Source organism: Oryx dammah, unplaced genomic scaffold (assembly GCF_014754425.2).
Source record: "Oryx dammah isolate SB20612 unplaced genomic scaffold, SCBI_Odam_1.1 HiC_scaffold_23, whole genome shotgun sequence".
Classification (NCBI taxonomy): Eukaryota; Metazoa; Chordata; class Mammalia; order Artiodactyla; family Bovidae; genus Oryx; species Oryx dammah.
In genome coordinates this window covers 12,247,685-12,264,327 of record NW_024070207.1, presented here as the reverse complement: position 1 = coordinate 12,264,327, position 16,643 = coordinate 12,247,685, and the positions used below count along the sequence as shown (strand labels likewise).

The 16,643-nt window shown below is 44.0% G+C and overlaps 1 protein-coding gene across 1 annotated transcript; it reads left to right on the top strand.

Annotated features, from left to right (window-relative positions):
- Positions 1-12,582: 12,582 nt before the first annotated feature.
- Positions 12,583-14,477, top strand: TCEAL1 (transcription elongation factor A like 1). The gene is made up of 3 exons (XM_040264996.1): positions 12,583-12,707; positions 13,137-13,196; positions 13,563-14,477. Exon 3 carries the CDS (start codon positions 13,581-13,583, stop codon positions 14,058-14,060), a length of 480 nt encoding a protein of 159 aa, XP_040120930.1. The 5' UTR covers positions 12,583-12,707; positions 13,137-13,196; positions 13,563-13,580; the 3' UTR covers positions 14,061-14,477.
- Positions 14,478-16,643: the final 2,166 nt, after the last annotated feature.

The window sequence follows — 16,643 nt, the reverse complement described above, 5'->3', positions numbered from 1 at the left end:
TGTGACTCCATGGACTATACAGTCCATGGAATTCTCCAGGCCAGAATACTAGAGTCAGTAGCCTTTCCCTTCTCCAGGGGATCTTCCCAACCCAGGGATCAAACCCAGGTCTCCTGCATTGCAGGCAAGTTCTTTACCATCTGAGCCACAAGGGAAGCCCAGGAGTGTGAGGTTGGCTTAACATCCAAAATTTAACCGATGTAAAATGCCATAGCCATAGAATAAAACACAGGGACTTCCCTGATGGTCCAGTGGTTAAAAGTCCACCTGTCAATGCAGGGGACATGGGTTCAATCCCTGGTCCAGAGACTAAGATCCCACATGCCGTGGGGCAACTAAGCGCACGAGCTGAGACTGCTGAGCCTCAGTGCTGCAACTACTGAAGCCTGCACACCTCACAACAAGTCACCACAATGAGAGGCCCACACATCGCAACAAAGAGTAGCCCCCTCCTTGTTGCAACTAGAGAAAGCCTATGTCCTGCAAAGAAGATGCAGTGCAGCCAAAAATAAAATGAATAAACAAACAAAAGACCCCACAAAAACCACATGATAATCTCAAAAGGTGCAAAAAAAGGTATTTTAAAAAATCAAACATCTTTTTGTGATAAAAACACACAACACACTAGAAATAGAAGACAACTTCCTCAACCCGGCAAATGGCACATACAAAAAATGCACAGTTAACATACTTAATGGTGAGAGACTGCATGTTTTCTCCTTAAGATTAGGAACAATACAATGATGTCTGCTCTTCCCACCTCTATTCATCATTGTGCTAGAGGTTCTAGCTATGACAGGCAAGAAAAAGAAAGAAAAGGCATCCAGATTGGAAAGGCTAGAAGTAAAACTATCTTTATTCACAGATGACATGATTTTATATAGAAAATCCTGAAGGATCCACTAAAAAAGTGCTGCTGCTGCTGCTAAGTCGCTTCAGTCACATCCAACTCTGTGTGACCCCATGGACAGCAGCCCACCAGGCTCCTCTGTCCACGGGATTCCCCAGGCAAGAATACTGAAGTGGGTTGCCATTTCCTTCTCCACTAAAGAGCTATTAAAACTAATACATGTGTTCAACAAGGTGGCAGAATACAATTTTAATATATAAAAATCAACTGTATTTCTATATACTTGCAATGAACAATCCAAAAAAAGTGACAATAAGAAAGCAACTCCATTTACAGTAGCATCAAAAAATAAAATACTTGGTGATAAATTTAACAAAAGTGTAAGAACTATACATTAAAAAAATTAAGAACAGGACTCCCCTGGTGGTACAGTGGAAAATAATCCACCTGCCAGTGCAGGGGACAGAGGTTCGGTCCCTGGTCTGGGAGGTTCCCACATGTCGTGGAGCAACTAAGCCCCATGTGCCACAACTACTGAGCCAGTGCTCTAGAGCCTATGAGCCACAATTACTGAGTCCCTGTGCTGCAACTACTGAAGCCCACTCCACCTACAGCCCATGCTTTGCAACGAGAGGCTACCTCAATGGGAAGCCCATGCACCACAGTGAAGAAGAGAACCCACTTGCAGCAAATTAAAGAAAGCCCAAGAGCAGCAACAAAGACCCAGCACAGCCAAAAATAAATAAAGAATAATTAAAAAAATTTGAAGACCTGAACAGAAGAACGGATTTTAACCATCAGTTCTCTAGAAGAAAATAAAGTCCTTAATTTATAAGCATATCTAGCTTCTATGGTGTAAACCATGGCCAATTTCAAGCTATCAATGTGACATCACTGAATGAAGATTAAAGAGATGAAAGCAATCAGCTTTCAATTAGCTAGCACAAGCCAGCTCTAGTATGCCACTCCCTGTATCTATTAAAAAAAAATAATTTGTTTTTGAAAACTTCCAGGAAAACTCCAGGCCCAGATGTCTTCACTAGTGAATTCTATCAAACGTTCAAGGATGAAATAATATGAATTTTACAGACTCTTTCAAAAATTAGAGAAAGAGGTCTCCTCTTACATAATGAAGCTAGAATTACTCTGATACTAAAGAAAAACATTACACAAAATCTAAGACCAATATACTTCATGAACATAAATGCAAAAATTCTTTAAAAAATGTTGGCAAATTGAACCCAGCTATATATAAGAAGTATAATAAATGAGCTTTATCATGAGCCTGGTCATGACAATATAATTCAACATACTAACAGGATACAGGAGAAAAATTATTACCATTTAAATAGATATATAAAAGGCATATGATCCAAGATAATACCCACTTACGATAAAATTTCTTAGGAAATTCTGACTAAAAAGGAAGTTCCTCAGGCTGAAATAAGTCATCTATGAAAAAACTACAGCTGACATCATACTTAATAGTGAAACACTGAACACTTTCCTCCTATTAAAGGAACAATGCAAGGATGCCTGTTTTCACCACTGCTATTCAACAGTGTGGGGCTTCCCTGGTAGTTCAGTGGTAAAGAATACCCTTGCCAAGCAAGAGTTGCAGGTTCGATCCCTGGGTCAGGAAGATCCCCTGGAGAAGGAAATGGCAATCTACTCCAAAATTCTTGTCAGAAATCCCACGGACAGAAGAGCCTGGTGGGCTCCAGTCCATGGGGCCCCAAAGAGTTGGACACAACTCAGCAGCTAAATAACAGCAAGAGCAACTCAACAATGTACTGGAAATCTTAATTAGTTCAATTAAGGCCAGGGGAAAAAGTGTGTAGATGGGGAAGGAAGTAAAACTGTCTTTATTTGCAGGAATATTATGAGTATGTATATAGAATGCCCTAAGAATCTATTTTGGACTTCCCTTGTAACTCAGTTGGTAAAAAATCTGCCTGCAATGCAGGAGACCAGGGTTCGACTCCTGGGTCAGGAAGATCCCCTGGAGAAGGAAATGACAATCCACTCTAGTATTCTTGCCTGGGAAATCCCATGGACAGAGGAGCCTGGCAGGCTACAGTCCATGGGGTCGCAAGAGTTAGACACAACTTAGCAACTAAATCACCAAGCCAAGAATCTATATAAAGTTATTAGAACTAATAAGTGAATTTAGCATGGTCTTATTGTAGCAAAAACAGAAATGAGTCAACAGCCTTCAGCACATACCAGCCAAACAGGCCTGCAAGAGTTAAACAATCTTGGTTATTCTTTAGCTATTACTACTAACAAACATTTGCAGCTAGACTTGTCCTTTACAAAGCTAACTACTCTCTGAGTCCATATAGATTATACTCTACACATGGCATTCTCCTCCTCCAACACCCTGTTGTAGCATTCTGCATTTCAGAAAGAAGATCCCAGGTCAATAACTTCAGGGACACCAGATCAAACAGTAAATTTTTGGTTTTTACTGTAACAGTAAAATTTCAGTTTATTTTACCAAACTGTAAAACAAAAACACTTGCTGAGTTGCCTGGTACCAGCTGTGGCTGTTTTGAAACTTTGCAAAGAAAAAAAAAAGCAAGACTTTCACTGGGATAATGAAAAAAAAAATCTCTCCAATCCCCTAGAGAGAGGGGACATAGTTCTTGAGGCACTAGCCTGCTGTGTATTCCCCTTTGCCAGGCAAAGATAAAGCCATTTTTCTATTTCCTCCAAACTGTCTCTGCATTTTTTAAAATTTGGTACCAGTGGACAGGGGGCCAAGATTTTGGCAACCATCTCAGGATAAAAGGTAGCTATATGTGAATCAAGTATATATCTTAAATACTGGAAATAGTCAATTAGAAGATGAAAAACTTAAATACTATTTGTGATGGTATATCAAAAAGAGTGAAGTCAGTAGGGATACATTTTAGGAAATACATGAAGACTTATACACTGAAAACTACAATATACTGCTGAGAGTAATCACAGAAGACCTAACAAATGACAAAATATACCATGTCATGTTTCAGAGAACTCAATACTGTCAAAGTGGCAATTCTCCCCAGATCTGTATACTCAGTATAATTCCAATTAAGATCCCAGCTGGCTTTTGTGTATGTGTGAAAATTGACAGGCTGATCCTAAAATCTGTAAGGAAATGCACAGAATCTGTAGCAGTCAAAGTAACCTTGAAAAAGAATATCAGAAGACTGGCAATAACTGACTTTGAGCCTTCCTATAAAGCTGTAGTAACCAAGACAGCATAGTACTGGCAAAAGGATAGGAGAGGAAATACACAGTATGTGTGTCTGTCACTCTTGCTGTTCAGTTTGCATGTTGCATTCCCTGCACCCCATGAGCACCAAATTCCAATGGAGCCTTGAATGGGAGCTTAGCAAGACTCAAAGCAAGAAACTGGTAATCTGGTTACTTTTATGACTGCTGATAGCCTGGAGAGGCCACCCTCTTGATTGCACCCAGAACTTACTTGCAACACATAGTTCCATTCCAAGAAACACAAATGACCAAGAAATCCAACCATATCCTTTCTGACATACATTGTGCATGTGTGCTTAGTGCTCAGTCGTGTCTGACTGTTTGCCACCCTTTGGACTGTAGCCTCCAGGCTCCTCTGTCTATGGGATTCTCCAGGCAAGAACACTGGAGTGGGGTGACATTTCCTCCACCAGGGGATCTTCCCGACCCAGGGACTGAACCTGCATCTCCTGTGGCTCCTGCATTGCAGGCAGATTCCTTACCCACTGAGCCATCAGGGACATATGTTACCGCCTTGTATTTGCCAACCACTTACTGTTGAAAATGATGACAAAGAAAAGATAGAACAACCCGCAGTTGCAATTCCATTTTACATGTGTAGAATGTGCACATGTACGTGTACCAAAAAGTATCATAAAAACAGTTGAGTGAGTTTGTGCAACATTTCCACTGTTCTGTTAAGAAGTAAATAAATATGCATGTATGAGCTACAAAATGTGAATTATGCAATATTGGTGATTTTGAATATGAGTCAAGTGCTCATGTATTTACATTTAACACTGATATTGTAGAATACAGACTATAAAATTTATGGTAATAGTTAAAATTTTCAACTTTACTTAGAATAACATTAAATAATAAATGAAAAGCAGAATGTCAAGGTCAACATCATTGGTCATGAATGATATCAATAGCATGTAGCTATGATATGATGTGATGAAATGGCACTTTATCCTGTGATCTTCCTCTCCACACCCATAATCCCGGTTTAACCAAGAGAAAAACATGAGACAAATCTCAAATGGACAGTCATTCTACAAATACCTGGCTCATACTTATAAAGATCATCAAAATCAGTAAAAGTCTGAGAAACTGTCACAACTAAGAGGAGCCTAAGGACATGACAACTCAAAGTATGTGGTATTCTGGATAGGATCCAGGAGTAAAAAAGGGGTATTATCTAAAAAAAAAAAAAGAAAAGTAAAAAGTAATAGTATATTCAAAAGCAAAGACCTTACTTTGCTGACTAAGGTCCATCTAGTCAAGGCTATGGTTTTTCCTGTGGTCATGTATGGATGTGAGGGTTGGACTGTGAAGAAGGCTGAGCACCGAAGAATTGATGCTTTTGAACTGCGGTGTTGGAGAAGACTCTTGAGAGTCCCTGGGACTGCAAGGAGATCCAACCAGTCCATTCTGAAGGAGATCAGCCCTGGGATTTCTTTGGAAGGAATGATGCTAAAGCTGAAGCTCCAGTACTTTGGCCGCCTCATGCAAAGAGTTGACTCATTGGAAAAGACTCTGATGCTGGGAGGGACTGGGGGCAGGAGGAGAAGGGGACGACAGAGGATGAGATGGCTAGATGGCATCACTGACTCGATGGACGTGAGTCTGAGTGAACTCTGGGAGATTGTGATGGACAGGGAGGCCTGGCGTGCTGCGATTCATGGGGTCACAAAGAGTCGGACACGACTGAGCGACTGAACTGAACTGAACTAACTTTGAATAAAGTATAGACTTTAGTTAATGACAATATATCAATGCTGGTTCATTAATTACAACAAATGTATTATATTAATGTATAAAGTGGCTTCCCTGGTGGCTCAGTCGGTAAAGAATCCTCCTGCAATGTGGAAGACCCCAGTTTGATCCCTGGGTCGGGAAGATCCCCTAGAGAAGGAAATGGCCACCCACTCCAGTATTCTTGCCTGGAGAATCCCATGGACAGAGAAGACTGGTGGTCTACAGTCCACAGGTCAGAAAGAGTCAGACACCACTGAGTGACTAAGCACAAGATGCTCCTTGGTACAGCGTATTTGGGAATTCTCTATAGTATCTTCTCAATTTCTCTGTAAATCAAAAAATTCTAAAAAATGAAGTCTATTTTAAAAACATTAAAAGGGAGATCACAGGGGGAAAAGCTTTATATTTTAATACCTTTAATAGCACTTTTTCCCGTACTTTTTGAACAAATGGATTTGTATTGTCATTTTACATGGGGTGCCACAAATTACATAGCCTACTCTGCTTCTGTCCCTACCTCTATCACCCAGACCTAAAAACACTAGGGTTAATTTGGACCCTTTCGAGAGGCTGAGAGGCCAAGAGTGAGTAAGGCTGTGAGAAAGCTGGGCTCAGGAGGGAAGAGTTCTGTGCTCTAAGTTCATCTGGATTCTGGGAAAGGCAGCAGCCACCAGTCTGGAAAGGCCCCCAGTCAGGCCAAATGGTGTTCCTAAGGAAGACCCCTTCTCACTCCACTCTGGTGGACAGTGTGGACTCAGAGCATCCTGGATCTGGAAGGGACCGTGTTCATTGCTCTACCACAGCCCCTGAGCCCACGTTTCAGGGAGAAGGAGGAAGACACAGAGGCATGGAGAAGGGTAGAAGGCACCCAGCCTCCACGGCCCTTCAGCCAGTGGCAGCCCAGCCAAGAGCCCGCTACTGCAACCTTCAGCCCAGGTCTGCACCTGCCTTCCCTCCCCCTGAGTGTCTCCCAGAAAATGGAGGTGCCACCTCACCTTTCCTGAGTCCCCTCCTTCCTTCTCTGGGCATCTGCAAGGGTCTGTGCGTGTGTGTGTCCCTTCCTCATTTCTCTGGACATCTGCAGTGTGTGTGTGTGTGTGCGTGCCTGTGTATGTGTGTCCCGGTTCAGTTAGGACGAGGCAAGAAGCAGAAGAGAGGGGCTCCTGTCACTGCACTTCCCACCTGGCTATTCCCCCTGGGGTGGGAGTGGGGGAGGCAGGCCTGGGCGCCCCAGGCTGGACGGGGCCTGCTACAGTCCCAGGCAGCAAGTCTTGAGATCCAAGTACTGACATGGGTGTCATTAGGAAAGGACACAGAGGCGGTAGCAGCAGGGGGAACGTCTGGGCTGGAGAGAGCAGAATTCCTCAAGTCCATCTCCAGACAGATGGGCCCTGCAAAGGCAAACCAGACCTCCATGGAGTCTGTGCTGGAGAGGGGCTCCGCAGGCAAGGGTCGGGGGGACTCTGTATCTGCCACACAAGTGCAGTCTCACCAGGGAGCAGGAATCCCTGAACCAGAGACCTACCCTGGGCTTCCTCAGAGCTCCCAGAGAAAGGCCACGGCCCTGGAGACTGTTGTCATGGCAGCAGCTGGCAGGGGCTGACAGTCTGCCCCCTTGGCCTGCGTGGCTGCCCTGCCTGCCTTCTGGGACCTTCAGCTCCTGCTCCCTGAAAAGGCTTCTGCTGTCCACCCTGACTGCATGTAAACATGGCTGGAGCCCACTGCCCAGTAGCAGTTTTACAAAGTTGTTAAAGGTTCAGTGTCTCATGTCACATTACCAGGGTTTAAATCCCTTCTCTGCTACTCACTGGGCTTCCTTGGTGGCTCAATGGTAAAGAATTCACCTGCCAATGCAGGAGACGGGTCCCTGGGTCAGGAAGATCTCCTGGAGAAGGAAACGGCAATCCACTCCAGTATTCTTGCCTGGAGAATCCTGTGCACAGAGGAGCCTGGAGGACTACAGGCCACGTAGTCACAACAAAGTCAAACACGAAATGACTGAGTGACTAAACAACTGCTACTCACTATTACCTGTTTCCATGGGAACAATTTGTAACCTCTCAGAACCTGAGGCATCTCACTTTCAAAATGGAGTTCCTTAGACTAAACTCTCATGGGACTCTAAATCAGCAGTATCAAATCAAATCCATGGGAAGAATGATTTCATCATCATCACCTTCCCTCCCCCCGTATGCGCCAAGGAGCAGACCACATTCCTTTGTACCAAATGGTTGTCACCATGGCAGAACCCTCTTCACTTTATCCTTTCAAAGGAACCCCAAATTATCTACTGTCAGGAAGAGACTTAGAGCCAATACAAAGACACTGTCTTCATTCCTTCTTTCTGGTTCTAATTCCTCATACCTCCCTGTCTGCCCTCTGTGTTTACCAAGTTCTCATTAAGGGTTAATTTACATTGGTTTGGGAGATTTCAGAGGCAACCATTAGCTTCTATCAGCTCTCCAGGCAAGAATACTACAGTAGGTTGCCATTCCCTTCTCCAGGGGATCTTCCCGACCCAGGGATTGAACCCAGGTCTCCCACATTGCAGGTGGATTCTTTATTGTCTGAGTCACAGCAGCAGAAGGTAAATCCACCCTAAGAAAGGAAAGAAGCGGGGTTGGCCTGGCAGGGCATACTCCTGGCTGCCACACCCAAAGGGAAAAGGAATTTATTTTTTTCATTAGGAGTCAGAGCTCTTTGCTGAGGATCTCCCTTAGATCCTTCCTGAGCTTGCTGAAGTTATCATCCCATTTTGTACTAATAGTGTGCTATAAACTAATATTTTGTAGCTAATGTACTGAATCTGGATTCAAAGAATGAGGAAGTGAATCTTACAGACAACATTTAACCCAGAAAAATACAAGCTTCTGCACTTGGGTTAAAATTAAACTGATGGACTTCCCTTTTGGCACAGTGGATAGGGAATCTGCCTGCCAATGCAGGGGACATGGGTTTGATGCCTGGTCTGGGAAGATTCCACATGCCACAGAGCAACTAAGCCTGTGCACCACAACTACTGACGCCCACATGCTGAGAGCTTCCACTCGACAACAAGAGAAGTCACCACAATGAGAAGCCTGCACACTGCAACAAAGAACGGCCCGCAATCACTGCAACTAGAAAAAGCCGACATGCAACAATGAAGACCCAGCTCAGTGAAAACTAGGTAAATAAACAATCTCTTAAAAAAAATCTAAACTGATTTACAGAAGTGCATTAACAGGGATTGGGGGGTTCTCAGCTGACTGCAACTTAAAGTGGATTCAACTGTGTGATATGGCATCTACGAAATCTACTACGATCTTAGGATGCATCTGTAGATATAACTCAGCTATTCTAGAATGAAGGATGTGGCCAAATCCCTCCATGCTACACCAGGAAGAATATTCAGTATTTTCAGACATTTATGAATTCAGGAGCATGTAGGATGGTGAGTGACTTTGAACAAATATATCACATTAGAATAAGCCAAAATAACTTGGGAAATTAAACTGAACCAAAAAAACAATGAGAAGGTAATTGTTTAAAGATTAAATGAGATAGCATATGTGACAGTGCTTAGTGCAATGCCTGGCACGCATGTTCAATTAATGTTAATAAAAAAGGATAATTAGTAGTATTATTAGTATTATCATACTATCATTAGTTACTATTATTACAGTTAATACTTATAGAATGCTTTCTATATGCTGGGCACTACTCCAGGTCCTTTACATATACTGACTCATTGATTCCTCTTACCAGTCCTGTGAGGTAGGTACTAATTGTCTCCAATTTTGCAGATGAGGAAGTAGAGTCACAGAAAAGTCAAGAATATCGCACAGTGTCTCACAGGTGGGCAGGGGAAGGAAGCAGAATGTTAACTTTGCCAGAGTCAGGCTGTCAGGGGTAAAAGGCACGTTTGTTATTTCATATGTCTTTGTGGGCTTCTCAGGTGGTAAAGAACCCCCCTGCAAGTACAGGAGATGTAAGAGACTCGGGTTAGATTCCTGGGTGGGGAAGACCCCCTGGAGGAGGGCATGGCAACCCACTCCAGTATTCTTGCCTGGGAAATCCTGTGGACAGAGCAGCCTTGTGGGCTACAGTTCATGGGGTTGCAAAGAGTTGGACATGACTGAAACAACTTAGCACACACACACACAGTTCTTTTGTAACACTCCAGAAGGGAGAACCAGGACCAATGTGTGTAAATTACAGGAAGGCAGATTTCAGCTCAAAGTGGGGGGGAGAGGGGGAGGGGACACTGAATGATTAGAACTGCCTGAAATTTCAATGGGGTGTATTTTAAGGTAGTGAGTTCTCCATCACAGGATGTAAGGGGAAAAAAATGAAAGAATAAATAAATGGGGTTCCTCTTGGAAAGAAACCATACAAATGATGAAGCCAACCCTTGGTGAAATGGATAAAGGGACTTCTCTGGTGGTCCAGTGGTTAAAAATCTAGGCTTCCACTGTAGGGGGAAGATCCCTGGTCTGTGGGTTGGATCCCTGGTCCAGGAACTAAGATCCTGAAAGCTGTGTGACCTGGCAAAAAAAGAATAAAGAAGGTATATTGAAACTTGGTTTAAAAGACCCATATTGGGACTTCCCTGGTGGTCCAGTGGTTAAGAATTTGCCTGCCAGTGCACAGGACACAGGTTCAATCCCTGGTCTGGGAAGAGTCCACATGCCATGGAGTGACTAAGCTCATGTGCTTTAGAACCCATGTTCTGCAGCAAGAGAAGTCACCGCAATAAGAAGCCCTCGTACCGCAGCTAGAGAGTAGCCCCCACTCGAAATAACGAAGACCCAGTGTAGTCAAAAATAATAGAAAAATAAATAAATTTTTAAAAATTAAAAAAAGAATCAGTTGGGTTGCCATTTTTTTTAAAAAAGACGTAAAAAAATAGAAAAGTAAAACAGTTATGGAAAGGATATAAAGGTGAATTAATATCTAGCTGTTTTGATGCTTCTCAACACAAAGTAAATTAGATGTTCAAGAAAAGTGACTAAAAGCTCTTAAAATGGGAAATTCCACATATGAACTTCTGTTTGGAAACTTCCTAGACCACCTAGGATCCTCACAGGTCTAACGGTAACCTACCCTGACAGTGTAAAATACAGTGAGGAGAGGTATAGTCTGCTCTCTGGAAGAAAGGGCATCTGCATGGTAAAGTGGCATCTAGGTCGGTGTGAGACACAGGCAGGAAGTTGAAGATCATAAAACACCATTAGATCCAAAAACACATGCTTGTAATAACGGTGTTAGCATGATTTTAATCCTGCTACTCTGTGTGCAGTCCACAGAATGATTGCATAGTTTAATATGAATGTCCTCTGTGCTGAATCTTTTTGGGTGTAGCAGTCCCAGGATGCAAATATTTGCTGATTTAATGAATTAATATAAACTGCCTCAACCAGAAACACCAGGAGGTTGCTGTTCCAGAGATTGCTGGAACAGATTGCTGTTCCAATCCAAAGATTGAGTTCCAGCAAATTCTTTCTTACTTCTATTATAATTACTGAATTGTATATATATGTAGAGTACATATATATAATATGCAAATACATACATATATATATATATAGTAATGCCATAGTGTTAAGTTGCTCAGTCATGCAGGACTCTTTGCAACCCCATGGACTACAGCCCACTACGCTCCTCTGTCCATTAGATTTTCCAGGCAAGGATATTGGAGTGGGTTGCCATTTCCTTCTCCAGGGGATCTTCCCAACGCAGGGATCGAACCCATATCTCCTGCATTGCAGGTAGATTCTCTACCGACTGAGCTATAAGGAAAGCCCATTAATAATGCCATGTTCTCCAGAAGGCAATGGCACCCCACTCCAGTACTCTTGCCTGGGAAATCCCATGGACAGAGGAGCCTCATAGACTACAGTCCATGGGGTCACGAAGAGTGGGACACAACTGAGTGACTTCACTTTCACCTTTCACTTTCATGTATTGGAGAAGGAAATGACAATCCACTCCAGTGTTCTTGCCTGGAGAATTCCAGGGACGGTGGAGCCTGGTGGGCTGCCATCTATGGGGTCGCACAAAAAGTCGGACACCACTGAAGTGACTTAGCAGCAGCAGCCATCAAAAATGCTCCCATTTCAGATAATCAATGTTTTCAAACTATTTGTACTTAGATGCATGAATGTGCATTCTGATTTATGAAAATCAAAGTACTCAGTCTTTTTAGATTCATGTTCTTTACAAACTTTACTTTATTCTAGAGTTCTAGAATTGAATGATTACTAATTTAGACTGGTGCTTCTGTTTGTGATTTAGGTCTAGAGACTCAAAAAATCCTGAAGTCACAGAAAAGTGAAAGCTTATTGTCCATGAAAATGACAAGACATGAGAATCATTTTGATAGAACCTAAACAGACATGACTGAGTTATGGATGCAGATTAAAACTGGAAGAGGTGGCATATGATAGTGGCTCATTAAAGAGAAACAGTCCAGTTTCAGTGCAGGATCTGAACTGTAAGGGAAATAATGGGCCTTGGTAGCTGATGACAGGAGAATGAGGGAGAGAGGTGTTATCAAGGGAAGAGACAGAGAGGAAGAGGCAATAACCCTCAAGACTGGATGCTGACCGTCTCTGGTAACCAAGAAAAGGCACACATAAACAAGAGAGGTGAGTGACGATGTCTAGTGTGTCAGGGGTCAAGAAATACCGGCTGGTTGCGGCAGCACGGCCGCCGGTCAAAGTGGTAACTGGGGATCTGAGCTCGGCGGTGACGCGCGGCCCTCACGTGACCAGAGCCCGTGTCTGCCCAAGTCCTTCTCGTCCTGGTCCTTTTTGCCTGTCCAGGCACCATCTGCCTATCGCCCTTTGGACGAGGGGAAAAGCAGAAGAAAGTAAGTCCCCTTCGTCCTCTTAAATCGGTATGAGTGTTGGTGCTGCCCAGTAACCTCTGGGATTGGGATGGCACTGAGTCCAGGCGTTCTCCCTGCAAAACCCCGCCCCCGCGCCCCCATTTCGGTGTAAAAAATGGTGGTCTAGGGAGTGGGCTGGGGAGGTGAGCGGATCCCCCCGCCCGGGAAGACAACACAGGCATTGAGAAATAGTTTCTAAGCAGACCTTTGCTTTCACTTCCCGCCTGAAAAGAAATGACGAGCGTTACTGGGTAGGGGTGGGGTCGGGGGAGCACGAAGCTTGGAGATGGAGCGGGGTGGGGGCAGGGGAATACGGGGGGCGGCGGCCCGTGCCCAGAAAAGGGGCGTGTGTCAGTTTTTCCCTCCTCCCCGCCCCCTACCCTGTCTCGGCGTCTGTCTGCCGCTCCGCAGGTCACAGCGGCGCACCTGGAGGAGAGGCCGCCTCGGAACCAGCCGCCGGGAGAGGTCCAGGTAGGGGAAGGGGCGGGCAGCGGGCCGGGATGGGCTGCGAGGGAGGCTGCTGGAGGGAGCCGGGTCCACGGCACCGCCGGCCCGCTCCGCCCGGGCCCCTGCGGGAGAGGCCTGTGTGGCAAGGCCTGCCGGGAAAATGGTGGGCTTTCGGCAGGAGGGGGCGACAAGGTGGCGGGGGGTGGGAGGGGAACCAGACGCGGCGGGGTCCCGGGGCCGGAGAGCCCCTCCGTCGGCGGCGGCTGAAGGACCCGGGCCCAGCCTGGGGAAGAGGCAGGTACTGGAGCTCGTGGGCGGGGTCTTAGTCCAGGCAGCGCGCGCTCTGACTCGCCTCTGCCTTTCTGGTCTCCTCTGTATCACCGTGCTTAGAAAAAGACCATCCTGAACATGGAAGAAGCCGGCAAAGAGCCCGAGGAGCAGCCACAGAGCTCGCCCCAGGCGGGCGAAGAGCGGCCTTCTGTGGAGCCGTCTCCCGAAAAGTCGTCTCCGGAGGAGCAGTCTTCGGAGGAGGTGTCCTCGGAGGAGGAGTTCTTCCCCGACGAACTCCTTCCTGAGCTTCTTCCCGAGATGCTCGAGTCCGAGGAGCGCCCTCCTCAGGAGCGCCTGTCGAGGAAGGACCTTTTTGAGGCGCGGCCTCCCATGGAGCAGCCTCCTTGCGGAGTGGGCAAGCACAAGCTCGAAGAGGGAAGCTTTAAGGAAAGGCTGGCCCGCTCCCGCCCGCAATTTAGAGGGGACATCCACGGCAGAAATTTAAGCAACGAGGAGATGATAAAGGTAGCAGAGGAGATGGAAGAGATGAAGCGAGTACGGAACAAACTGATGATCATGCATTGGAAGGCCAGGCGGAACCGTCCTTATCCTATTTAATGTGTTCCGCTTTGAATTTTGTTTCGCCTGATGTATCACTTGAACTTGGCTTTTTCTTACATACCTTACAACGTCTTCCTAATCTGGACTTTTTGTGTGGCTTTGAGGTATTTGTCTTGTAACTGGCATAAAATTGCGTCTCACCCCCATCTGCAAGACATCCTCTTTCAATCATGTCTTTTCCATTTGCATGGAAAGATGCACAGTATATATTGTGGAGTGGAGAAAAGCAATTTTCAAAAAGTATGTGTAGTATCCCATTTTTGTAAAAAGTGTATATTTATATATTAAGATGCAAAGAAAAAACTCAAAGTATATACTGCAGAGATTTAACAGTGATTATGTGTGTGGTAGGATAACAGGTGATTTGTTTTGTTTTTCATTTTTGCTTCATCTGAATTTCTCATTTTCTCAAGATGGACACATTTTACATGTGTTACCAAAAAAAGACAATACAATGGGAAAAATTGTAAAGCAATGAAAAAATTTGTCAACCAGCTTATAAAGAAAATGTGGCACTTAATAAATACTTTTCAGAACTTTAAAAAAGAAAAGTAAATCCCACGTTTTTTTTCCTGAATCTCTTAGACAGAAATGTAAACAAATGTACTCACATTTGTTTAAGGGTATTGTTTTCCTACTTAAAGAGGAATAAGATGATTTACTGTTTATGATTTATTTATTACAGGGCCTCAGTGGAACCAAGGGAGGTGAAGGTCATGTGAGCTATATTTTTTCCCCTACTGGCACAGGCTGGACCCATTCCCTATAGATTCCCTTCAGATACTGGGGATAGTACCCAAAGGTCTTGTTTGCACTCACAAATCCTGTGTGATGCCAGATGAGTGCTACATACTCCTCCTGTCCTGCTGTTCTCTTTCCTGGATACTGCCATGTCGGCTGGCTATAGCTGCCCCTTCTCCTGGGTCCTGCTCCTTCCGTGGCCCCCATCACAGCTGAGGTACCAGAGTTCTCTAGGTGCAAAACTTTGCTGATTGCTCCGGAGTCCCTTCAGGACCAAAGCTGAACCCTGTCTCTTAAGATATATGAAGGATGCCCCTTCTCTAGCTTTAATATTACACCTATCCAGGTGGATACCATCCCAGTGCTGCTTAAAATCTCTAAATCTTATAGAATTCTTAGCAAAATACTCCTTATTTATTTTTCTCCTGAAAGCCTCCCTTTTCTCCATTGGACGCAATCATGAGTTCACCTGGGCTTGGAGAAAAATTTGTGAGCCAGACAGAATGCTATGTGCCTAGAATTGGAACCCTCCTCTCTCAAATAATTTCCAAGGATAACTATGGTTATAATTGCCCAATACTTGTCTTAGGATGAGTTCTCTCCCAGAGGCTTCTGGCAGGCTTGCCTTACCAATTCCTCTAACTTGCGCAGTAGGTATAAGTTAGAGGAAATTATGACTTAAGCTCAAGCTAGGATATTACCCATCTGCCCCACCCTACACCAACAAGAAACACGCAGAAGTACATTGTAAGTCATTAAATTACTATATATGTCTGTATCAGATATTATGATTTCTGTGTTAAACTTGTTTGTAAAAACCTAAAATTTTGTTTTATTGATTGTATTCACTCTAGAAACACAGACAGTGGTTAATAATTTCTCAGAATTGTAACCCAATCATGAACCCAGTCTGTCTGATGAACTATGTAAGCTTCAGTGTGTTCACATCTCTAGAAAGTGTAATTTGCAGTTCCAAAGGGATCTGGGAGAGGTATTGTTTCCCCAAATTCAACAGTAAAGTTTAAATATTTCAGGTGTCAGTGTTTCTCCTATAAAATAAGCAGAGACCTGGGCTGTACCCCAGACCCACTAAATCTGCTTTTCTTTTTATAAGCACATAAGAAAGTGACTGCTAGCTATATACAATATATTCCTAGTTTTAGTAAGGATAAATTATGACATAAATAGAAGTACAGATGATTATAAGAAAACTAAAGAGGTAAAAGCCTTGTCCAACCATATTTTTAAGTAAGGAATTAAAAATAACTCCATCAATTTTACTACATAAAATTTAATTTGGGGGTGGGGGGGCTTCCCTGGTGCCCCAGTAATTAAGCCTCCATGCTTCCAGTGCAGGGGGCATGGATTTGATCCCTGGTTGGAGAACTAAGATCCCACATATGGCATGGCACAGACAAAAATAAACAAAAAGTTTAGATTTTTTACAGCAAAGCAAGACCATATACAGAATAAATATGGTATAAATAAATAAAAACCTAAGAGAGGTGACAAAACAGCAAGATATATTTTCTATGACTGACATTATGGAATGCCTTGCACTACATCCTTACAATTATGAGTAAAGTACATCAAAAATAAGTTCAAAGTTCTTTGGTAATCAGATCTCAAAGTGGTAAGCCAGTCCTGTGCCCTTGATTTTGCTTTTAATTTTTTCACTGTGTGATGCCATTTGGAGGGTCTTCATGTCTTCAGACCATTCCTCAAGATTGTGGTAGCCTGATGATGCTGATTGGGCTGGATTCTGGCTGGAGTGAGACGAGGGTCTAGCAACTCTATAGGACAGGATGAATCTAGCCCCTGGGCAGGATGTGGAAGGGC

Bases quoted from the DNA above. Each gene is read 5' to 3' on its own strand.
- TCEAL1 (XM_040264996.1), top strand. From the start codon at position 13,581: ATGGAAGAAGCCGGCAAAGAGCCCGAGGAGCAGCCACAGAGCTCGCCC.